We start from the raw sequence: 22,842 nt of genomic DNA, 5'->3' as shown, positions 1-22,842 counted from the left end.
AGTGACAGCACACACGTGTGCAGCTCACACACACACAGCACACACTGGTACAGGTCACACAGGTCCAGTTACAACTCACACATGTGCAGCTCACATACAGCACACACTGGTACAGGTCACACAGGTCCAGTTACAACTCACACATGTGCAGCTCACATACAGCACACACTGGTACAGGTCACACAGGCAGGGCTCACGCAGGTCCAGGTACAGCTCACACATGTACAGGTCCAGATACAGCTCACACACAGCACACAATGCCACACACTGTCACGGCTGGTACAGGTCCCACAGGCATGGCTCACACAGGTACAGCACTCACAGGCACCCACAGGTACCACAGCCTCACACCACTCTGCACCCATTTCCATTGCAGCAGGTGGAAAATGCAGACGTACCCTCCAGACTGGCTAAAGTAATTTATTAAATATGTGCAATAAAAATAACTGGCATTTAACACAAGTGACTCCTTTTCCTGATAATATCTCCTAGATTTCAATATGTGATTAGCTCATCCAGCACTTAGGAACATGCAATCACTATAAATTGCTCTCTTGGAGTAGAGGAACACCAAGAGGTCTTTTGGGATGAGATCAACTCCTGCACCCATGGACAGGGGCTGCTCTGGAACCATCTCTGCAGTGACAAACGAAAATGCCCCAGCTGACACTCAGGCACAGCTCAGATGGACAGAGATCACTCAGGACCACACTCTTTCCTTGCTTTCCTACTGAGGCCCCATTGTTGCCAAATCCAGGTTCCAGTCCAACCCTTTGCAGCCCTTCTTTCACTGCCCAGACCCCCACCTGTGCAATGGATTTTCTCTGGAATATTCTGCTCAGGACTTGGTGGCATAGCATCAAACCTCACGGTGGTTTTCACTCCAGTGTTTATTCTGCCACTGCAGCAAAGCCAGGTTGTTAATTAAGGAGCAATCCCATAAATTCACCTTTAAACATGACATTGGTGGTACTTCTGTACTCCAAAAGGGTCCTTTCACATTCTAAAAAATTGTTATTTTATCACCACTAAGTTATTTCCTGATTGTACTACAGAGTAGTTTTCATCCTTACACCTCTGAGCAAGATCAAAGGCTATTTTGAGATATTTATTATTTATTTAGCATAGAGAATCAGGCCCTCAAATAGGAACCCATGTCACTAAAGGGAAAATAAAAACACCTATATATATGTTCCTAATTGTGTATAAATATTGAGATATGTATTTTGAAGAGTTAGAGAAACAATTTATACAAAGAATTTTGAAATCCAAGCACACTGATCTACCTGGAAAATCCATAATCTGGTATGCAGGCTGCAGGCAAACTAGAAAAACTGTATTACAAAATCAGCTCTATATACAAAACAACACCACAAAGTCACTCCATGGGAGCAAAAACCCCAAATTTCCCCTCATATTATCATCACCATTCATTCCTGTGCCCATGGTACCAATTCCACACTGGAAAGCAACAGCTGGAATGTTAAAGAGAGAATGTTAGAGATGTGAGAATGGCTGCTTTGGTACAAAGCTTCATGCCTTGGGTCTTTATAATAGACTGTCTCTCTGAAGCTGTTCAAGACACGTGCTCCAGTCTGTGGATGGTTATTTTAATCAATACCTAATTAAAGGAGCTCAGTATTTGAGCTGAAAGTGCACTAAAGCAGGCAAAAATGACTATATTTACTAATTCAAGCTCTTCAGGACCCAACCAAGATTATTTTTTCATTTCTGTAAGGGGAATACAGACTTGGAGGGTTTAGTTTAACCCTCCTGCCAAGTGGGCTCCTAAGGCACTTGGTGCACAGTGAGAGGCTGCAATGTCCTGTCACCTCCTGCACAGTGGCACAACCAGGAAAGCATCCAGCCAGCCCTCTGGCTTTTCATTTGGTGCAAATTCCTGGGGTTGAGCAGTGCTTTGGGTACAGCTCTGCTGCCTTTAGAACCCTAAAGCTGACACACACACAAGGCCAGGCTTCCCCCATGTGTGGTTCCTGTTCCTCAAGCACCAGGAAATAGACTTCTTGACATAATTAATGTCTTTGAACCCATTAAATTACTGACATGGGATTGGAAAGGAGAGCACAGTATTCTGTCAAAATAATGTTTTTGTCCCAGAGCATTTGGTATTTCCAACATGAGCATTCCTAGCAAAGCAAAGCCCTTTGCTGCAGCGACAGCAACGCCGTGGGGATCACACCAGGCACTGCTCAAGCCTAAAAACAACCCACAAAAAGATGATACAAGTTGCCTACAATTTTTAAATAGCTCAGAAAAGCCATGTGCCCAGTTATTCAGACAAAGGAAGAAATACTTGTCCTGTCATCGCTTGGAGTATATTTTGCCAGTGTTTTTATTTGGGGCCCCTCGAGTTCTGATCTTGCTTCCTATTGAAGGAGATTGAAACTTTGTTCCTGAAGGACCTGGTCTCCTTAAATAGTGGCCAAATGCTTTGGCTGCAAAGAGAAAAATAGAGATCATTATTGCAAGCACATCTAGTCCCCAGGAGTGAATTTAATCCACTGTTTTGATTCCCAAGATCTGTTAAGTCTTAATGACTGAAGCAAGCAGCAGCTGGCAGGCACTGAGCTCAGCATGTTCCACACCAGCAGTGTCTGAATGGTCAGGGCTCCTTTCCTACCTCTAGGAAATAGAATCAGAGCTTATCCAGGCAGGATTTGCTTCTGTTTCCAAATTCTAAGCAGCAATAAACTAACAACTGACTGGTGCCTCATTAGCCAGTACAAACAGCAAAGCGGAGGACAGACAGACAGGATTGTGAATCCAATTTAACACCAGAAAGTGATGATTTTAACCCCTATGATTCACTTAGGTCAGCTAGAATGGGCAATTCCACAGCTCTTTCCAGGAACCTGGGATAGTGACATGCAGATATGAGCAGAGCACAGCTCAGACAATGTGAACTGAACACACAGCTGACTAGAAAACTCCAGAGTCTGAAGGAGGAAAGGTTTGGATGTTACTGGCCAAAAGTTCTGCTGCTACAGGCAGTTTTTTAAACTTCTCTGTTCTGGAAATAAAAGGATTTTCCATGTTCTTCAAAAAGGAAACTGCTGGAAAAAACACCACCTGACATCATCAATGTCTCTTTGATGGTGAAAAAGCTGCACAATGATAAATCTGTCAGGTTCCTGAGTCTGGCCTGGAAAGGAAAAGCAGTGCACAGCACTCACTGTTCAGTTCACCCTGTAATTAGGATCAGATTAGCAACCTTTGATTGGACACTAAAAGCTAAATCAGGCTCTGGTTCCCTGTGTCAGCATTCAGGAGCTTTCCAGAACACTGTTCAGCTGATTGTTCTATTCATGGTCATCCTGTTCTGCAGAAAAAATCCCTGAACTGATCAATTTGTCAAATCTGCCAGTTCCCCACCAGCTGAGCTCGTGTCCTCCTTTGAACATGACTGCTATTGCATGATTTTGGGAATTTGCTCCCAGGCACACTGCTCCAGCACAAGAATTATCATTTCTCACCCAAATGCAAACCAGGAGCTGCACAGACCCAGCTCTTGGGGATATAACACTTTCCTTAAGCAAAGGCAACACAGTAAAAAGTATAAATGTTATTATCATTATCTGATGTCTTACCAGGCTGCAGCAGAATGGTTTTGTTCAGGAGGGATGTCCTCCTCTGGTTCATTTTGCAGCCATCTCTGCTCATCAGGTGAGATCTCCAGGCCTGAAGTCAATTACAAAGCAATGATAGCACAACTCCAGCAAAATTAGCACTAATTTATATCAACAGCACTTTAATCTGCTTTTTTAAAATATGAGCTCCTTGCTATGGAATAGAAATTAATATCTCCATTATTTTAATATATCTTGGAAGGTCCATCACATTAAACCAACCCATACCAACATCTGCCCAAAGGGAAGGGTGGCCTCACCTCTTCTCCAGGAGGAAAGTTCTCATGGCACAAAGGGCAGTGGTTTGCCACATTTTCTGGTTTGGCAGCTGAAATTGTTTGAAAAATAAGGTAAGAATTGCAAAGAGAGGCTAATATCAGACACAAGAAGAGAATCTGCAGAGCAAGTAGCATAAAACTACCCAATGACTAACCCAGCTCCTGTTACCATTAACTGCTCCCAAAGAAGCCCTGTGTTTAATCATCTTCATCAAAACAAAATCAAAAGCAATCTCAGAATCTAGAATCACAAGGATTGAAAGGAACCTTAAAGATCATCCTGTTCCCCCTTGTCCTGTCACTCCAGGCCCTTCTACACAGCCTCTCTCCACCTCTCTTGTAGCCCCTTCAGCCCCTACTAGAAGGCCACAATTAGGTCACCCCAAAGCCTTTTCTTCTCCAGACAATCCCAATTCCCTCAGCCTTTCCCCACAGTGTATGTAGGGAATAATAAAGACATGGTCACACCACAGAGGGGACCCAACCCTCTGATCACCTTGGTGCCTCCTCTGACCTCACTCCAGAACAGGGCCATGTCCTTTCTGTGCTGGGATAGTGTTTAATCTACAGGGATATGGAAGAGATTTCCCAATCCTCTCACTCACCCTCCCAACAAACATTCACACAGGCCAAGCCCCAGAAAACTCAGGCATTTATCCCATCCTGAAGATTTACACAGATCCCTAAGCCTGACTTGCCAAAGATCCCTGGTGTTTGAAATCTAAACCTCCCTGTTTGGAGCTACTCACGATTGCAAATCCTGCTCTTTATGTGTCTGGGCAGCTCGTCCTTGGGCACGGCCTCTCTGCAGCGTGGGCACCTCCCAAAGCTGTCCCTTTTGTCACAGTCAGTCAGCAGGTGCTCTGTCAGGCTGCAGATCTCCAGCATCTGCAACACAGCCAGCAAGGTTTGTGCTGAGCAAGCAGAGATGGGATCAGCTCAGCCTCACCTTGCAAAATGACAAAAGGAAAATTTCATTTCAGTCCAGTTATTAACTCATTTTCTATTGGTGCTCTTCTCCAAAAGCACTACTCAAATCACGTGGGTGTGTTCAGAATCCACCTATGTGAATTAAATATCTTGCAGTGATAAATATCTTGCATATCTAAACCAGAATAACAGCAGCCCATGTCTCAGCAGCTCTGGGAATTTCAGTCTGACCTGTTTGCAGTGCTCACAGCGGGTTAACATGGGGCAGTGCTTCCAGTAGTGCAGATCCAACCCTTCCTCAGTGAAGGACTCGTTCCTTTCACCACAGAATATACACAAGCTGGGAAAAAACCACAAACATCAGTGACATCAGAGAGAAATGGATGAGCCCTGTTCCTTCTGTTCCAAACTGTTCTCAAAAGCCCCCACTATTTTGAAGATTTTCTTTCCCCTGTGTAGAGTTGAGCTTAGAATGGGGCAGGTACTGGCTTGTAATTTAGGGTAAATACAATCACAGAGCAATTTTTCTTAGAGAATGATTAATTCTACAGAAGTTCTGAGGGCACCTCATCAAAACTGGCTTTCTGGCTCCAGAATTTTCTTCTATGCCCTCCCCGTACAACACCCAGCAAACCCCCACCATATTTCCCCCTATTTCACACTGGCAGCTTAACATTAAACTGTGGCTACTTCTTAGCCCACAAGCAAATACTCAGAAAAAGTACAAAGTCACACTATCCAAGAACTTCAAAGAAAAGCACCTAGGATTGCCTGGTGATCATTTCAAATCTGTTGGAAGAGATTTTAGTCTTTATTGTTTCATTGCTGAAGGAATTAGCTTTGATCTACTGGAAAAATGTTATTACTGTTAGGAGCTCACAGGTGACACCAAGGCTTAAGGTGATTAGAGGCTCATCTCACTTACTTATCCAGGTAATTTGCAACAGAGGAAAGTTCCTCCTGAATATTTCCTGCTGTAGCTTCATATACCTGGGAACCTGTAAGGAGAGAACTATTAAACCAAGATCACAATTTAATTAATCTACATTTCTTAACTTATATTTCAAACTACTTACCTTCATTCTCTGACTTCTGAAAATAAGAGTCTTTCTCCTATCAAACAAAGAAATTTAACTCAAAAATTTGCCTTCCAGAGAGAAAGGGAACACATTACATTCTGATTTCTGTCTGGAATTTAAAATTTAGAAGCAGAGCCAATGCACTACAACATTTGTGCTTCTGGTTCTAGGGCAAATCACTTGTACTAAGGTATTATTTTATATTAGAAAGGTATAATTGCTATATTACAAAGGTATTATATAATACATATTATGTCATGTTATATATTATTATATTATATTGGTATTATTGTTTTATTATAATAAAGAATCCAAATTTTACACTATGTTAGAACAACACCCCAGATTTTAAGCTGGACTGCTAAGGAGAAAAGTCACCCAGGGTATGTCTAGAGTTTCTCACTCTTTTTAATAAGACAACACCAATGTTCATTATCTAAGTCCACGATATCCAAGGAGCAAAGGATTAAAACAACCTTAAACTGAAACATGCTCACCTCTTCATCTTCAACCTCTGCTTGTAACACTAATTTGAGAGCTTCTGAGTGGCTTTTTAGAATTTTCATTCCTTCCTTTGTCTGTTTCTCTGCTTCTGTTGCTGCTTTTCTCTGTGCCTGGCAGGAAAGAGTCAGGAGTTCTCATTATCACCTTTTTAGCCTTCTGTAAGTATCCTTTCTGTATTTTTAGTATAGTATAGTATTCTTTAATATAATATAGTATCATAAATAATAAACACATGGTTGTTTCAATGGTTTCATGTGAATTGTTCTGACTTATTGACCAATCATGGCCAAGCTGCGTCAGGGCTCTGGAAGGAGTCATGAGTTTTCATTATTATGTTTTTAGCCTTCTGTCTGTATCCTTTCTGTATTCTTTAGTATAGTTTAGTTTAGTATTCTTTAATATAATATAGTATCATAAAATAATAAATTAGCCTTCTGAGAACATGGAGTCAGATTTATCACTCCTTCCTTTGTCTGGGAACCCCACAAATACAATCCACCATGTCTGAAGTGGCCCTGCAAGTTCTGCCTCTCCTTACATACCCTCACTTCACTCTCAGAAGATTTCCCATCGATTTTGGCAAAGCCCTCAAACAGAGTTTTGTAGCGCACGGTCCTGCGGGCGCCGGCGTCGTCCAGAGGGAAATATTCCAGCACAGCTGCCCTGTGCTCCCTGTACATGGCAAAGATGATCCTCAGCACCACCTCACGCACCTCATGAGCCCTGTGCTCCAGAGCTCCCGTGGCAAACTGGAAATAATGATAAAAAAATTTTTTTATCTCTCTTTTTTCTTGCATTTTTAAGGATTGGTTTATTAGTCCAAGACTCTCCTGTAGCAGGAGAAATCTTCCTACAGGATTTCTTGCAAACACTTTTAAACTCATTGGTCCTCTTTTCCAGATATTCAGATATTCATAGAACCCACAATGGTTTGGTTGAAAGGGATCTTAAAGCTCATCTCATTCCACCCCATACCATAAGCATGGACATGTCCTACTAGACCAGGTTGCTCCAAGCCCTGTCCAACCTGCTCTAAAATTACCAGCACTGTTGAGCAGGGGAATATACCTCTCCAGGAATTCTCAAGCACTCAAAAAAAGCCAGGCAAGCCCCCAGAAAATCATCAGAAAATCCTCCCTGTGCTGTAACCTCGACCTCTTACCTTCATGACGTTGCTGACAGTAAACCCAGAGTTTTCAGTCCCCATGGCTACCAAGAGAGATTCCACCAGTTCCACGTGACTCATTGCCAGGTGTGTTGGGGAGTTTGGCTTTAATGTTTTAGCCAGGTGCCCTGGAATAATCTGGAGAGGTTTTACTTCAGGACACAGTGCGATTTCCTAGGAACACAGAGTCAGTGAGCACACTGGAAAAGCACAATTACCTGTCTTTGCAAAGCAGTTTTGTTATCTCTGTAGGTCACTTGCAGCAAAGAACACAAGAGTCACACCTGCAGCAGCAGCAGGTACCCCCAGACTGCTCCAGGTGACCCTGATTTGGCAGGGGTTGGACTGGATGATCTCCAAAGAGCCCTTCCAACCCCAGCTATTCTGTGATAAGATTCTGTGATAAGATATAACACTTCACAGCAGCCAACCCTAGTCTCACAGTCCATTCTGATCAGGTGTTTCTCACCTATGAGCTCCCTAATTTGAAGGGAAACACCCACCTGGATGAAGGTTGAAGCCAGAAGACGAAGGCGGGATGAAGAGTCTCCTGTTCTAGAAAGCAAATGTGGCAGGGTTGTTTCCACACAATGAGAGGTTTCCATCTTCCCCAGTTTGTGTTTTGGTATATATTGGGTAATGATCATTTTTAGGAGTTTCAGGGATGCCTGAAAAACCTAAGTTAAAAAGGAAAAAGAAAACACTGAGCAAAACCAACACAGAGCCCCCTGTTTTCAGACAATACAGTAAAATCTATTTTTAATCTGAATTACAGTAACACCCTTAATGGAAGCTACTTCAGACAACTGTCTTCCAGAAAACCTGTTGCTAGGACTTAGGTGAAAGGCTTCAGAAATTGTTTCATAAAGAGTACCAGCTCAATTTTCTTCTTTTCTTCTTATTTAAGGTTTATTTGATGCCCAAGTGTCCTTCAGCTAAGTGCAGTACTTTGAGCTGGAAACTACAAGTTATTTCATTGTTGTATTTCAGATTTAACAAAGAAAAAGGATCAACCTCACTGCACATTTACTGCACCAGCTCATGGCTCAGCCCTGGGCAGTTTTCTCCATCTGTTCAATGCCAGATATTGCCCAGTTATCTTGGGAGTTTTGAGGGTTATTGTTTTGGTTTGGGATTTATTCAACAGTAGTGTTTGTTCAAAGTATCCTAACCCCAAGGTTCTGCAATTTTGGTTGCCAGTTCTTCACTGGAGAACCAAACTTATCCCAACTTACTGAAGATACAGTGTCTTTGATGGCCCTCCTCACAAGGAAAACAGCAGCCCTCAGCATGTTCCTTAAATCCTCCTTTGGAGTGTCCACTGACACTTCCATCAGCTTCTCATACACAGCCAGTAAAGCCTCTTCTCGACATGACCAAGTTCTGGAATATGCTCCTGAAACCTGAGCACACAACAATCCATCTCTTAAAAGGTCCCAACAGATATTTCAATACGTATTTAACATTTTTATAGAGAACCAGCCTCAAAATAACATATGAACTGAAGTGTGAAGTCCCCAGGTGTTCCCCACAGGAATCTGGCTTTATTAAAAGCGCATGCTTTGAAATGAGATGAGTGAAATGGGATTAACAGGTCAGGCTCAGGGAGCCCTTCCAGGCACTGGGAGGGTTTCCCTCCCCCCAAAAGACAGTGGCAAGTTATGGGTGTTCTGGGTCCATACCCTAAAGCAGTCTGCTGGATCCTGTCTGTCTATCAGCACATCAAATAATCAAACATCAAAGCTACAGATTGGTAAAAATACTGTAAACAAGTATCCATAGAGCCAAGGTCAAATTTTAAGCTCAGATTTCAAAACAGCATCTCTAAACACATAAAAATCCTCTTAACCCAAAGCACAATAACCCATGGGTTTGTTTTACTGGGGTTTGGGTTTGTTTTACTGGGTTTTGGGTTTGTTTTACTGGTTTTTACCAAAGTCTCTCCAAAAACTTCCACAACAGGGCTGGCTTCCCTCAGTGCCTTCTGTGTGAGCTGTTCAGGCTCCCCAGCATTGCCAGTCCTTGGAGCATCACCCACATCCTCCTCAATCACCTCTGGCTCAACATAGGCAACAGCTTCATCCACCTGCTTGCAGATGGTTGGGAGAGGTCTCTCATCATAAGGTACAATTTCAACCTAGCAGAAAAGATAAAATTTGTTGTTCTTGAAAGGATGCAGATGTGAAGTGGTTTTATCACTAATTGGTCTTATCACCTCAGTGCAATTTTCTCAATTAAAGCAGCATCACACCCCAGTTAACCATGAGTTAACCACATTATTTGGAAGGTTGGACATCAGATTGTTTGCTCTGACAGGTTTCTGTAGTAACAGAGGGAACACTACTCACATTTTCCTTGGGAAACACTTCCTTGGAGGTTGTGGGCTGAGTCTGAGGAGAAAGAGGGGACTGGTAGGGAAGAACAACAGGCTCAGAAGAAGTGGGATCCACCAACTGCTCTTCCAGCACAGGCTCTGCCCTCAGGGGCTCTGCTTGGGGAGGGTCTGCAGGCTCAGGAGGGGAGTTCTGGGAGCTCTCAGTGCCACTCACAGATCCCAAGGGCAACTCAGTTTTTCGGATCTGAGAAAGAGAAGAAGATTTTTACAGCAAGGCTAAAAATGTGCTAAAATCTCTCAGTACAGCTACAACTCTGTCAACAGGCTTCTGGTGATTTCAAGTAAAGATTGAACCTGGCTCACAGGTGTGTCATCATTCCCACTGAATGCAGCTTTATGAAAAAGTCAGAAAATAATTCTGTGTGGGTGCATGTGTGGAGAGATTATAAAACTTCCTGTTCTGAGCACATTACATAACTCTATGGATATAAAAAAATCACATGGATTCTGTATGGTTAGCCTTGATACCATCCTAAGCCCCCTCTACCCCTCCAAAATATGAAAAAGTACCTTATTCATCTGCATCAGGTAGTCTTGAAATTATGCAAAACATTCAAGATTTTAATGTCATTTTCTTGAGACTTCAACAGTTTAATGGGATTTATGAACTAAGCATGTTCATAAAACACCACACTGAGAGTCTCAGGTTGAAGAAATCCACAATCCAAAGAGAAAACTGAAACGCTTTAGTAAATCCCAAAATTTCCCTTAACCTGTGAATGAAGTTTGGCTGCTGTGCCATTTCTATTTAGAACACCCTGTTAGTTTGGACTAACAGCACCCACCAGCAGCTGTGCATCCAGGAGGTCGTGCAGCTCCAGCTGCTGGTACACCCTCAGCCTGTACTCATCCATCTGCTCCTTCTTCTTCTTGGCAAGGTCATAATCCTCCTTCTCCACGGCGTAACGCTTCTCCACCTCGTAGCGGCCGAGTCGCTCGCCCACCTAGGATTGGTACAAATCACCTTGGAATCATCTCACATTTCTTGGAAATGTGACATTCCATTTCTTGGAATCACTTTACTGAGCATTTCTTGGAATCACATTACTCTACTTTTTTCATTGCTCCCAGGCGAATTACTCAATCAAGCTATGTGATTTTAAAATTAATCATTTGGGAAATATATCGAAAATCATAATGGTTCCACACAAACAAAATCATTATGATTCCTGATGGGTCACTGGGCTTTGCTTCACTTAGGTGTCAAAGTTCTTCCAACAGTACCTTCTGCAAGTCTGCAATGGCCTGTTTGAGCTTCTTGGCGTGGTCATAGCACTCGAGACGCACAGCTTCCCTCTTCTTCTCATCCAGCCTCCGGATTATCTGAGCCACTTCTGGGTCCTGGTACATGTCAAAGGCCAAATCATCCAGAGGTGAAATAGAGTCATGTTTCCTGAAGGCACAAAATGAATAAATGAAACCACAATAAAGCAGGCTTCTCTTTTCATTAGCAGGGAATTAACAAAACACAGAGATCAACAACTGCTTTACACCAAGCAGAGGTTTTGCCAGGGTATATGCAAAGAACAAACTTACCCAAGGTAAGTTCCATTCAAAGCAGGGTCATCTGATTTAATTCCCATGTAGTGATCTATCAGCTGCTCTCTGGTAGGCTTTGGAAGGGTGGAAAAAGAAAATCTCAATGCACATTCACCAACATCAGGTGTGTGTTCAAGACAGAATTCTGACTTGCCACAACCAACATCAGTTTTGCAACATAAAGCACTTATGTTTTAGGGCACACTGAAGCAAAAGAATCTGGAGACAATAAAAATGAAAATGTTCAAACACTTTAATGTTTGTATTCCCATATTAGGTTCAAATTTCTTGCTTCAAGAGAACATTAAAAATAAATTAATGCAACACAGCTCTGCTGAAGAGCTGGCACAAGAAAGGTTCATCCCATTACTCCAGGAACCTGTACTTGAAGAAATGGAGCATCAGTAAAAGGACAGGGATGCTTTGGACTTACAATGCTCATGTCAATGCCATAGTCTGCTGGATCCCCAATGATGTTCACAGCTACCAGGGCAACCTGCAGAAATTCACAGAAAATGGAAATGTGTAAGCACATTCCTCTTTTCTTGGAACAAAAACCAGGGACTGTGGTCAGGAGGGTGATATGGAAGCAGAGAGAAGCAGAGTGCTAAATGTTCCTCCTGCTCCATTGAAAATGTATCACCAAATCTACAACCCCATGGTCTGAAACAAGTCCCAGCAGAACTGAGCAGGTGTTTGTGTGTCTGCACCACGGTGGCTGTGCAACATCTTCACTTTATGCCACAACAGGTCCAAAACACTCAGAGTGGCTCCCCAGAGCTGTTCTCAGAGGGAGTTCCTTGTCCTCAACACAGACCCTGCTGTGTGGGCTAAACCTTAGCACAAACCAGAGTGACAGAATGTGCCCTTGACTCGTTTGTTCTGGATGAGGTGCATCCACCTGATCCCAACTCACTCCTAACCTTGTGTTTTGTGCTTTAAAACAAAGTAAAATAAACACAGGAGCTTTTAACCAACATTTTTTGCTTCCATAAATCAAGGGAGCAGATTTCTGTGTCTGTTCTTTACTATGGAAGTGTCACCTGGGTTACCAGGTAAGGACTTCTAACTCACCTGCCCATACAAGTTGTATTTATTGACATAATTTTTATGGAAAATCAGCTTCAGGTACTGGCCAACTGCATCCATGTACACAGATTTCAACTCTCGAGCTCTGAAATCAGTCTTCTCATTGTCTGAGAGAGGGACATAACTGGGAAGGAAAACATAACACATGAGCAGAGGATACATCCAAACACACAGGTGGGGTTTAAAATCCCCTCCTAACTGAAACAACTGTGAAACCTCCCTCATAACCTCACAACTGAAATAACTGTGTGCTGTCACCTGGTAAGGCAATTCACCTGCATCTCCAGCTTTGTCACAGATCCACACAAGTCCAGGATCTCCCAGCTGCTCACACAGCATGACCAATCACCCACAACCCACACTGAGAATTATTCTCCCCTGAAACTTTTCTCATTAAGACATTAAACTGATCCAGAACTTTCTGTCTCACCCGAGTCTCTGAAACCTCTCTGACTGATAGGGAGCAAAGTATTCAGGCAGACTTTCACTGATGTAGAACTCAATTTTGCTCGCAATCATGTACTGGTGAGCGAGCAGCTGCAGCTTCCGGATCCGACACCGCTCCACCAGCTGCAGGGTGATCTCCTGGGGGTACTGACAGAGCCTGAAAGAGACACAGCTCCTGAATTCAATCATCATTTCAAAGCAGATTTCACTTCCAACTTAAGCAACATTTAATTATGGAACTTTCAAGTTGTTAATTGTAAGCTAATATTATAAATATTGTAAGAATCCCAAGAGTAGAGTGGAAACACTTTTCCCTTCTCTTTACTGCGTGCATATCTTCAGGTGCCCCACACATGTTAAGATGTGCTGAGTCAAATGGATTTTTCATACTAAGCCAAACTCCAAGACTGCCAAGAACAAAAACATTTTCATTTTCCAGGACTTTCTATAAATACAATGCAGTGCCTTTAGGTGTTAACCAAAGTGCTTTGTTCCCCCAGGATGAGGGTGCCATGGGATTATGGAAACTTTTTTGCTTTATCAGCTTGGTTTGGCATACTATAAACTGCTCTGACCATGCACAGTACATCTGCCACTCATTTTAAACTTGGTGCTTCTGAAATTGAGTGCTCCAAGGCCATTCCCTCACAGTACCTGGGCGAGCGCCACCCGCTCACGGTCGGTGCATGAACCATCAGCTCCCGAGCACTGAACCCATCCTCGTGTCCCGACGAGCTGATCACCGTGAAACCGATCTTGTGTGGCATCCTGGGCAGATGAGCTGGTCACAGCCACGGCCTTCAAGCTTAGATTCATCCCTGGAAGGGTGACAAAAACCCACTGAGGCACTACGGTCAAAGAACTGCACCCTGAGGTCAGTTGAGTCAGTAGATGATGAGTGCAAATATATAATCCCTTTAATTAACAATGGCACCATAAATGTTCTTTAGGTGTGGGTCAGTCAATATAGACCAAAAGCTAAAAGATCAGTGAATATAACTGATCTTTTAACCTTTTGTTGAGCAAAACGAGGATTTAGATCACTCGCAGAGCAGCCTACCAATAAATTAAACCTGCTAACCCAAGACGGACCTTGAAACTATGAGTTACAAATGAATACAGCAGCAACCTGTACCAAACCTGTAGCTGCACCATGCTCCGGGTGTCGGAGTCAGACGAACAAAAAGCAAAGCACAAGGTCAATTAAGTCTTTGGGAAAGCCACACACCCACTGCCGGGGACACAAGCACCGGGAGCACCGCTGCCCACGCCAGCACCAACACCGGCCCCGTCCCTCCCTCCCCTCGCCGGCCCCAACCCCGCAGGCGGCGCAGGCCCGGAGGGGTCACGGCCGCACCGCTCCGGGAGCACAGCCAGGCCGGGCGGCGGACAAAGCACGGGGGAGCCTGGCGGGACCGGGGGGTGTCCCTGGGGCGGAGGGGGAGCGGGGAGCAGGGGAAGCACCGGGCCGGGCCCCACCTGGCTCAGCGCGGCGCCATCGCCGCTCTCATGGCAACGCGGCCCCGCCGCGCAGGCGCGACCGCCCCGCCGGCCCCGGGGCGCCTGCGCGGGGCGGCACCGGCCCCGGCCACCGATACCGGCCCCGGGCGGGGAGCGGCACCGGCCCGGCCATGGCGGAGCCGCTGCGGCCCTTCCGCCTGCGCGGGTGCGGCAGCCCGCAGAAGTTCGGAGTGGCGGCCGGGAGCCTGCGCGGGTTGCTGAGGAAGGGCTGCCGGCTGCTGCAGGTGCGGGGCGGACCGGGACGGGACGATACCAGGCTGGGATGCCGCTTACAGATGCTGGACGGGACCGCGAGTAGCGGGTGCCGCCGCTCCGGGCCAGGGCTAGAGCTGCCCGCCGAGACGCGTGCGGAGCTGCAGCCGCTGCGGTCGGGGCCGCCCGGAGCCGGGATCTCACCTGGAGCAGGGTCTCACCCGCCCGTGGGGCAGCTTCCCTTGGCAGGCAGCCGCCTCTGCCTCTACGAGGACGGCACGGAGCTGACCGAGAGCTACTTCCGAGCGCTGCCGGCGCAGACGGAGCTGGTGCTGCTGGGCCCCGGGCAGAGCTGGCGGGGCTGTGAGTGCGGCGGGGCCGGGCGGGGGGCGCGGGGGCAGCGGCGGCCGCTGGGGCTCAGCCGGTGCCGCCTCACCTGCCCCAGGTGCCAGCGACATCGAGCGGCTCCTGGCCGCCTTCTGCAGCCACCAGGGCGCTGTGGTGGAGGCTGCGCGGAGGCTGCTGACGGACGAGCGGGCTCCCCACAGGCAGAAGCTGCTGGCGGATCTCGTCCACAACCTGAGCGAAAACATCCTGGCCGAGGATAAGGAAGAGGACAAGAAATGGTTTGAAGGTGCGTTTGTTGCTGTAGGAAGCTGCTACGCGACTCCCGGGTTTTGCTCTGCTCTGAAAAGTCACTTCTGTCAGGTTTGTTGCTCTTAAAGCAAAGTTTGGGAGTTCTGGCTGGTGCGATTGGGTGCTTGATCGGAGTTTTAGTTATCCCTTCCGTTAGCGCCATTTAGCTTTAGATACTAAATGTGCATGTTCTTTAAAGTACATGAACATTTAGTATCTAAAGCTAAATGTGTTAGTAGTTTAGTATCAAAGCTAAAATGATTTTTTTTAATAGTTCCCTATTGGTTTAATAAAGATAGCTCTGGAATGCATTTCCTCTATTAATATAAATCTGCATTGATGATGTTTTAATGATTTGCTAATAGTATATGGATAACTGGGACATCTCTGCCAGCTTTATGTTCTCTTTACAATCTGCAAGTTTCCCTTCCCATTCCCAAGCCGTTACTGCAGTTCTTCCCCAACAATTGTTTTCCTTTCACAATTTCTTGGTGTTCATATACAGAATAACAAGAAACATAACAATACCAGCTCCTGCTTTTTCAGCAGATGCTCTACAGCATCCTTTTAAGTGCTTAAGAGCACAGTGGTCCTGAACCAGTCAAATAAAAATGAGAAATTAAAAAACCTGTGCAACCTAATAGCCAGTATGAACTCCCAGCTGGGCAGGAGCTGTGCTGAGGTACAAAATAATCTCATTCCCTCCAGGGCTGGAGTCTCGGTTCAAGAACAAATCCAGCTACCTGCGGCATAGCTGTGAGAGCAGAATGCGGGGCTACATGAGAGAGGTAAAAGTTGCTGTTGAAGTAACTTATGTCAAGCTGTAACAGTAATTCTGTAGCTGCAGGAATATAAAGTATTTCTACAGTTGTGATGTTAGAAAAGAGCCTCAGGCTGCCACAGGAACTGAGGAGTGATTGCTGGGTTTGCCCTCTCTAGGTTACTGGTTTTATTTCAAACGTTCATCCTTCAGCACGAGATGCCTACAGAGGGATAATCGACCTGATGGCAGAAAAACTGAAATCTGTGAAGTACAACGGGTGCTACTTTGACAGAAGGGAGAAGGAGGAGGCAGCACGCCTGTGCACTGCAGAGGGGTGGTTCTCCTGTCAGGTACCTGCAGCCTTCCTGAAGAATCGTGAATGGTTTGGGTGGGAAGGGACCCTAAAGATCATTTCACTCCATCCCTGCCATGGACAGGGGTGGAATGAGATGATGGACATTCCACTGGCCCAGTTTGTTCCCAGCCCCATCCAACCCAGCCTTGGACACTTCCAGGGATGGGGCAGCCACAGCTCCTCTGGGCACCCTGTGCCAGGGCTCCACCACCTCACAGGGAAGAATTTCTTCTGTATACCTGACTTGAACTTCCCCTTTTATCAGTTTGATCCCATTCCCCCTCAACATCAGAGGAAGGAAACAGCTTCCTGGGTGCAGTGCCAGGCTGGGGGGGATGTGGGTGGCAGGACCACTCTGGGGTGACAAGTGTGACACCTTTCACAGGGACCTTTTGACAGAGATGACTGCCCATGTAAGCATTCCATCAACCCCTACAGCAACAGGGAAAGCAGGATCCTCTTCAGCACCTGGAATCTCGACCACATGTATGTACAAAGTGTTAATACAGACCTACCTGCTTTGTGGCCTTCAGCTTCACCAGAAAGGTTCAGCCTTAGTCCATTCCCCCTGCTGTGCAGTCAGCTCTGCTGGGAATATGTGGTGAGAAGAGGTGCTGGGATGCTGCAGCTGCTGTGAGAACAAAACCCTGAAGACAGATGAAATGCTGCCTCTCATTAGCTGCTCTGCTTCTGTGCAGATTTTCTGTGTGTGGAAGCAAACCCCTCCTCACTGTGCTATCCGTGTCAATTCTCCTCTCCAGCAAAATCCCCTCTGAACCATTTCAAATGTTGGTGTGAAGCAAACAAGATTTGCTAAACTAATTTCCTTGGGGGGAAAAAAATCATATGCCTAGTAATGGAGAAAGAATTGCAGTTCTGCCTGGCTCTGAAAGGAAGATGGAGGCTTGATTATTCTGAAAAAACTCCTGATGGCAATATTGTCTTGTCTTTTGTGTCCCCAAGAATTGAGAAGAAACGTGCTGTTGTCCCAGAACTGGCAGAAGCTGTCAAAACACGAGACGGGAGAGAAGTGAACTGGGAATACTTCTATCAGCTGCTGTTTACCCTGGATAATTTAAAACTCGTACATATTGCTTGCCATAAGAAAACCAATCATAACCTCAGCTGTGACAAAAGCAGAATTTACAGAAAGAGGAAACAAACCCAGGAGATTTCCTAGTGCTGTCTCTGGAAGGGACCTGCTGCTTTTTTCAATCATGTCAGTCTGTTGTTTTTAAATAGCTCCAATTTCTTAAATAAGAACTATTTGGTACAAGACTGGCTGGGTAACCCAACCAGAGCCTCACAAAGCACACTCCAATATCCCATTTAATTCTCTTCTCCTGCCTTCCCACTCCTTACAAGCCTCCCTCAAATCAAGCTAAAATCAAGTGTGATAAAGGTAGAAAATGAGCCAGAGGCTGACTCTGACTCTACCCTGTCATCTCTGGCCAGCATTGACCCAAAACTCACAGTACACAGAAATGAAACTTGGACAAAACATTTTTTACAAAATACCCTGCAGGGGCTCATAGACTCATATTCCTCTGGAGATGAGGCCAAACAAAGAAGGATTTAGGATCATGTTTTATCTGTGCCTTTTGCAGATAGCTTCAGAAATTCCAAAGGTGGTTCAGCAGCAGAGCTGCCACCTCACCTGTGCCAAACTCCTGCCCTCATCCCCACCTGCCCCTTTGCCATTGCTTCAGATGTGCATCTCCTAGAAAGAATAGCAAGCCCATGAGATTTTTTTGCTTTTTCCACCTTTGTTTGCCATCTTCCCTGCTGATTTTCCTCTCCTTTCTAACACTTTCTGCCTCCAGCTTGAGTTTTACTTGATGCACTGCCAGAAAGGGCAGCTACAATGATCGTGTTTACAGTAATGTTTACCCACTGCCTTGGAGAATATTGCTTTGGTAAAACATTTCCTACCTCAGGCAACAAATCAGGAATAGTTCAATTTTTTACTTGAATTTTTTTTTTTTAATAGCAACTGAACTTTTGGGATTGTCAATGTAAATCGTGTGAACATTTCAAATAAAAAAATGCCCCCACATCTGTGAGTGTGTGAGTACATGAAGGGGCACAAGACATTAATCAGGTGTGATAGAGCATGAAGGGAAATGTGTTTATGAATTGAGCACCAGTTACTTACTGCTCTGTAAATAACTAGAAAAAGCTCTGTTTTCCCTCATAGTGTTGGTCCTGGACCAGTTAGTCCACATGAAATTGTGTGGAAATGACATTTCTGCCTGAGCCCCAAATTACTGGGTTTTGGAAGCTTTGCTACATAGAATATTGATTTAAACAACAAACTCAGTCCCCTCCCAAACAGTGCATTCTGAAAAGCAAGGAGGTGCATTTCTATCACAGGATTTCTAATTCCACTGCATGCAATCAATCCTTCCAGCTTCCCCTCCTGCACTGTTTGACACTGGGGAGGGCACTGGGCAGGATTCTGGTGACAAACCCGGTGTCACCTGTGTGGCATGTCCCCCAAACTGAAAATGCATTCTGCAAGTGAAATGAATGTCTGTGTGTGAAACTGTGTTTGCTAGAAAGAGCCAGCAGCAAACACAGCACTGAAGGAATGCTGGGAGGAGCTGCTGCAGCACAGAGCTGGGCTGGAACTATGAATATGCAATTAAAAAATCTGGATTTTTCCGTGTTACAGAATTAGAGTGAAAAGGAGCCAAGAAATATCTTTGACAGAAACAATGCATCAGCTGGAGTGGAAATGGAAATGCATTACCATGCCATGCATATGCAATTTGTTTGCCTTACAACTTTTGAATGTTTAACAAGCTCTAGCTGTAGAAATTAATATTTATTTAAACCATCTGCTGATAACATTTTCTCTCTATTTTTAGAAACACAGAAGGAGCTATAACAATAAATATCTGGAAGCTTATTGCATAATCACACTTTCAAAGAAATATTCCCACAAACACTGGGTGAATTAACAGTTCCTGGAATTGGCTGAGGTTGCTCCTTTTTTTTTTTTTTAACATGCAGAGGGAGCTCAGCAATCTTTCCCTGTCCATCAAATCCAAGGGAAGGTATTTGTTGTGTATCACCACCAGAGCATTTGTTTCCAAAATCCCTGCTGGAAACCAGTTGGAAATCAACAGAGGACAACACTTACAGCAGCAGGTGGAGGGAGGAGGCAGCACCACGGGGTGGGTGTTTGGGGAGCTGACGTGCAATGAAAACGTGCTGAACTCGCAGAGATGAGCACACTGAATCCACTCTGACAGCCTGCATTTCATTTTGCCAGCAGAACTGCATTTTTGAGGTTCAATTGGTGCTGGGTTAGGTGTAAACAACCCACACAAGGAAGACCTCTGACCTTCTTTGTACCAGGGAGTCAGTTGGCTCCTTTATTACCTGGATGGCACAGACCTTGCAGAATTAAAAGATGCTCCAGCATCCTTTTCTCGACTATTTTTCAAAAAAAAAGGAGTGAAACCAAATACTTTCTCAAGATAGAGGCTCAAATTTACAAAAAAAGCCATAAGAACTTCTCTATTCCCTGGGCTTTTTTCTGAAGTATCAGTGGTAAAGTGCTCAATTATACTTTATTTCCAAACCACTGCAAATTCAGTATTTGCCCCAGATAATAACTGCAATACTGTATCCGCCAATTCCAGCAAAACAAACTCTCCCAATTCTCTCCCTGAGAAAAGGCAAACAGACACCTCATGTTACTGACACAGCCATTGCCATGTGGTCACAAAGAGAAAGAAGAAGGGTTTGTTTACAGTCTGTTGTTAGACATCTTCCTCTTCCTCCTCCTCTTCATCATCTTCCTTTGCAATGAAATGGAGCTTCCTGGCTTCTCGCCTGCTCCTCGTCACACTCGGGAGCACAACTGCTGGGAGGTGCTGGAGGAAAAAAGATCAAATCAGCAAGGAAAAGGTCTGTGGAGGCAGAACTGCTACCTCCAGCTCCCATGCTCCCTCAGCTGACAAGGAACCAACCCTCAGCTGGGGAGCAGTGGCACAAAGCTAAAGCTGTGGGGCTTTGAGGGGAGTGTGCACAAACCAGACCCATGGGCACTCTCAGGGCTGAGATTCCTTTCACTGGTGTGAGGATTGGCAGAGGGTGAAGGGCTCCCTAAACAAATCCTCACTGCTCCCTAAATACCACAAGAAACAACCAAAAGGCAGCAGCATCACTTGCCCCAAAGTTATGCTTGTTAAAGGGATTCAGATGTAAAACTCTGGCTCTTGGGTCAGTTTAAAAGCTGAGGTAGACAGAAACCAGTTTCCATTCCAAACAATCACAATGCAGCAAGGCTGGAACTGGTGATTTCTAAGATTCCTCCAACCCCAGCTGTTCTATGATTCTGTTAAGAATCAAAGACCGGCATAAACCTATTTTCCCAACAATATTGTGTCTCCATAATGTTGTTATCAGTAAAAATACCTATGTCATGGAATTGGACTAAAAAATCTAAATAAGAAAGATTTTACACCTGAAATTAATTCAGCTCAGCAAGTACTTTCATCTCTGATAGCTGGGGTACAAGGCCCAACAATACTGGCCAAATTCACCAGTTTTGAGGTAAATTTTAAGCAGACCAGGGTTGGGTCTAAAACAGGAACAGACTCATCATCTCACCAGCTCAACATCTCCAAAGAACCGGTGCACTGGCATGGGCTGGTTGCTGTCCTCATCCGAGAGGCCACTGCTGTGCTCCAGGAACATTGGCCTCCGTGGGCAATCCGTGTCCTCCGAGGTGGCCCCATCAAAGCTCCCACAGCTGCTCTCCTCCTCACTGAATACGTGATAGTGGTGCAGATATCCACCTGTTTTTAATGGAGCACCGCTGGATTTCACCGTGTGTGGCTCCTGCTCCTTCTCCTGCTTCCCTTCATCAGTCTCTGGAATGCTTTCATCTGTTTTCTGTTGGATTACGCTGCTGTCTCTTGGATCTTCTGAAACTCCATCCTCATCAGATGTTTTAGGTGTTTCCCCCAGCGCAGCAAGGTTTCCACTTTCACATGTGAGTCCCTCTAGCTCTGATTTTAGATTGCTTTCTTCGTATTTCATCCTCTTTGCAGGTTGTCCTTCAGCAGCTTCATGTGATGAACGCTGTTAGAAAAAAAAGACAAGATCGTAAAGCTCACTTGAAATAAAAAATAAAATCACCTCCTCTCTTTACTTACAAAGGAACAGAAAGGCTCCATCACACAAGTGGCATTTTGATCCAAGCCTTCTAAGAAAAGTAATTAGTATAAAGTACATATAAAGAGATGAAAAGAGGAGCAGACAGCTCACATAAACCACAATATACAGTCCATCACCAGCAAGAGAAAAACACTTGTCTCAGAGAATAAACTAGCACCGTAAGAGGTCAATCACCATGTTCTTATTTTCTTAAGGATGATGCTAATGGGAATTACTGTGCCAGGCCTGTCATCACCCAGCACGGCAATCGGCTAAATCTGCTCTGTATTTCTGCACCGGCACAAACAACGTCATGGGAGGAGCGGGAAGGGCCATAAATTTACTTCAATTCTCCTGATAATTCCCACACGATGATGCTCAGATTGTAGCTGTTAATAGTCACCTGAGATCCCTCCACTGCGACCGCCCGGCCCCGCGGCCTTTCCCTCCCACACTATCCCACCTGGCCCCGTCCCTCCTACCGGACTCGCCGTGTTGGCTGCTTCTCCCGCGGGCTGTGCGGGTTCGGCTGCTGAGGCCGCCTCCGCGGAGCGCCGGGCCCGGTGCCGGGGCCGTGGCCGGGCCGAGCGAGAGGGGCCGCGGGTGTCCGAGCGCCCCCGGCCCCGTGCCGTGCCGCCCGCCGCCATCTTGGGCCAAGCGCGGGCCCGCGCTCGCCATCTTGTGGAGCTCCGTTCAGGAACCCCGGGGCGAGTGCGGGCACCGGGCAAAGGGCTCTGGGCACCGGCACTCATCCCACTAAGCGAGGGCGGGGAGCCCAGGGTCCCCACACGCCGGAGCCCCCCACACGCCGGAGCCCTTCACACATAGCAGCCCCTCTCACAAGGGAGTCCCTCACACGCCGGAGCCCCTCACATGTCATAGCCCCTAGCTTGGACCACCGACAGCATCACCTTAAAAGTGAGCACAAAGCAGCTCCTCACGGGTCACGCAATAGGGGTGGGTTGGAAGTGACCTTGAAGATCATCCAGTCCCACTCCCTGCCATGGCAGGGACACCTTCCACTATCCCAGGTTGTTCCAAGCCTCATCCAGCCTGGCCTTAAACACTTCCAGGGATGAGGCAGCCACAGCTTCTCTGGGCACCCTGTGCCAGGGCCTCACCACCCTCAT

At 45.7% G+C, this 22,842-nt stretch overlaps 3 protein-coding genes across 4 annotated transcripts; 1 reads left to right on the top strand and 2 right to left on the bottom strand.

The window, feature by feature from the left end:
* Nucleotides 1-437: 437 nt before the first annotated feature.
* CEP104 (centrosomal protein 104) lies at nt 438-14,583 on the bottom strand. Its single transcript, XM_058818717.1, has 23 exons — nt 14,553-14,583; nt 13,728-13,891; nt 13,057-13,230; nt 12,612-12,750; nt 11,971-12,033; nt 11,535-11,611; nt 11,223-11,391; nt 10,784-10,942; nt 10,153-10,182; nt 9,952-10,011; nt 9,537-9,740; nt 8,839-9,006; nt 8,107-8,280; nt 7,601-7,777; nt 6,981-7,187; nt 6,432-6,548; nt 5,932-5,968; nt 5,781-5,853; nt 5,087-5,195; nt 4,675-4,813; nt 3,908-3,975; nt 3,609-3,699; nt 438-2,456 (listed from the first exon to the last, which is right to left on the bottom strand). The coding sequence occupies exons 2-23, from the start codon at nt 13,838-13,840 to the stop codon at nt 2,323-2,325; spliced, it is 2,682 nt and encodes an 893-aa protein (XP_058674700.1). The 5' UTR covers nt 13,841-13,891; nt 14,553-14,583; the 3' UTR covers nt 438-2,322.
* A 121-nt stretch (nt 14,584-14,704) lies between these two features.
* On the top strand, nt 14,705-18,560 carry DFFB (DNA fragmentation factor subunit beta). Of its 2 annotated transcripts, XM_058818861.1 has the most exons (7): nt 14,705-14,818; nt 15,023-15,149; nt 15,232-15,420; nt 16,131-16,210; nt 16,362-16,535; nt 16,926-17,026; nt 17,504-18,560. In XM_058818861.1, the coding sequence occupies exons 1-7, from the start codon at nt 14,705-14,707 to the stop codon at nt 17,718-17,720; spliced, it is 1,002 nt and encodes a 333-aa protein (XP_058674844.1). In that variant the 3' UTR covers nt 17,721-18,560. The 2 variants fall into 2 exon arrangements, with proteins under 2 accessions (XP_058674844.1, XP_058674843.1); XM_058818860.1 differs by lacking the exon at nt 14,705-14,818 and having other exon boundaries at nt 14,870-15,149.
* Nucleotides 18,561-19,387: 827 nt separating this feature from the next.
* On the bottom strand, nt 19,388-22,368 carry C22H1orf174 (chromosome 22 C1orf174 homolog). Its single transcript, XM_058818851.1, has 3 exons — nt 22,195-22,368; nt 21,164-21,637; nt 19,388-20,424 (listed from the first exon to the last, which is right to left on the bottom strand). Exons 1-3 carry the CDS (start codon nt 22,357-22,359, stop codon nt 20,311-20,313), a joined length of 753 nt encoding a protein of 250 aa, XP_058674834.1. The 5' UTR covers nt 22,360-22,368; the 3' UTR covers nt 19,388-20,310.
* Nucleotides 22,369-22,842: the final 474 nt, after the last annotated feature.

This window comes from Ammospiza caudacuta, chromosome 22, assembly GCF_027887145.1.
Source record: "Ammospiza caudacuta isolate bAmmCau1 chromosome 22, bAmmCau1.pri, whole genome shotgun sequence".
In the NCBI taxonomy this organism is placed as follows: Eukaryota; Metazoa; Chordata; class Aves; order Passeriformes; family Passerellidae; genus Ammospiza; species Ammospiza caudacuta.
Note: the sequence above shows the minus strand (reverse complement) of the source record. Positions and strands in the feature narration are given on the sequence as shown.

Bases quoted from the DNA above. Each gene is read 5' to 3' on its own strand.
- CEP104 (XM_058818717.1), bottom strand. From the start codon at position 13,840: ATGCCACACAAGATCGGTTTCACGGTGATCAGCTCGTCGGGACACGAG. The intron at 5,196-5,780 runs GTAAGTGAGATG...GTTTTTTCCCAG, and splicing joins GTTGCAAATTACCTGGATAA to CTTGTGTATATTCTGTGGTG. The intron at 3,976-4,674 runs GTGAGTAGCTCC...AAACAATTTCAG, and splicing joins AAAGAGCAGGATTTGCAATC to CTGCCAAACCAGAAAATGTG.
- DFFB (XM_058818860.1), top strand. From the start codon at position 14,870: ATGCTGGACGGGACCGCGAGTAGCGGGTGCCGCCGCTCCGGGCCAGGG. The intron at 16,536-16,925 runs GTACCTGCAGCC...CACCTTTCACAG, and splicing joins AGGGGTGGTTCTCCTGTCAG to GGACCTTTTGACAGAGATGA. The intron at 17,027-17,503 runs GTATGTACAAAG...TGTGTCCCCAAG, and splicing joins ACCTGGAATCTCGACCACAT to AATTGAGAAGAAACGTGCTG.
- C22H1orf174 (XM_058818851.1), bottom strand. From the start codon at position 22,359: ATGGCGGCGGGCGGCACGGCACGGGGCCGGGGGCGCTCGGACACCCGC. The intron at 21,638-22,194 runs GTAGGAGGGACG...TTTTTCTAACAG, and splicing joins CAGCCAACACGGCGAGTCCG to CGTTCATCACATGAAGCTGC. The intron at 20,425-21,163 runs GTGAGATGATGA...TTTTTCCTCCAG, and splicing joins TCTTTGGAGATGTTGAGCTG to CACCTCCCAGCAGTTGTGCT.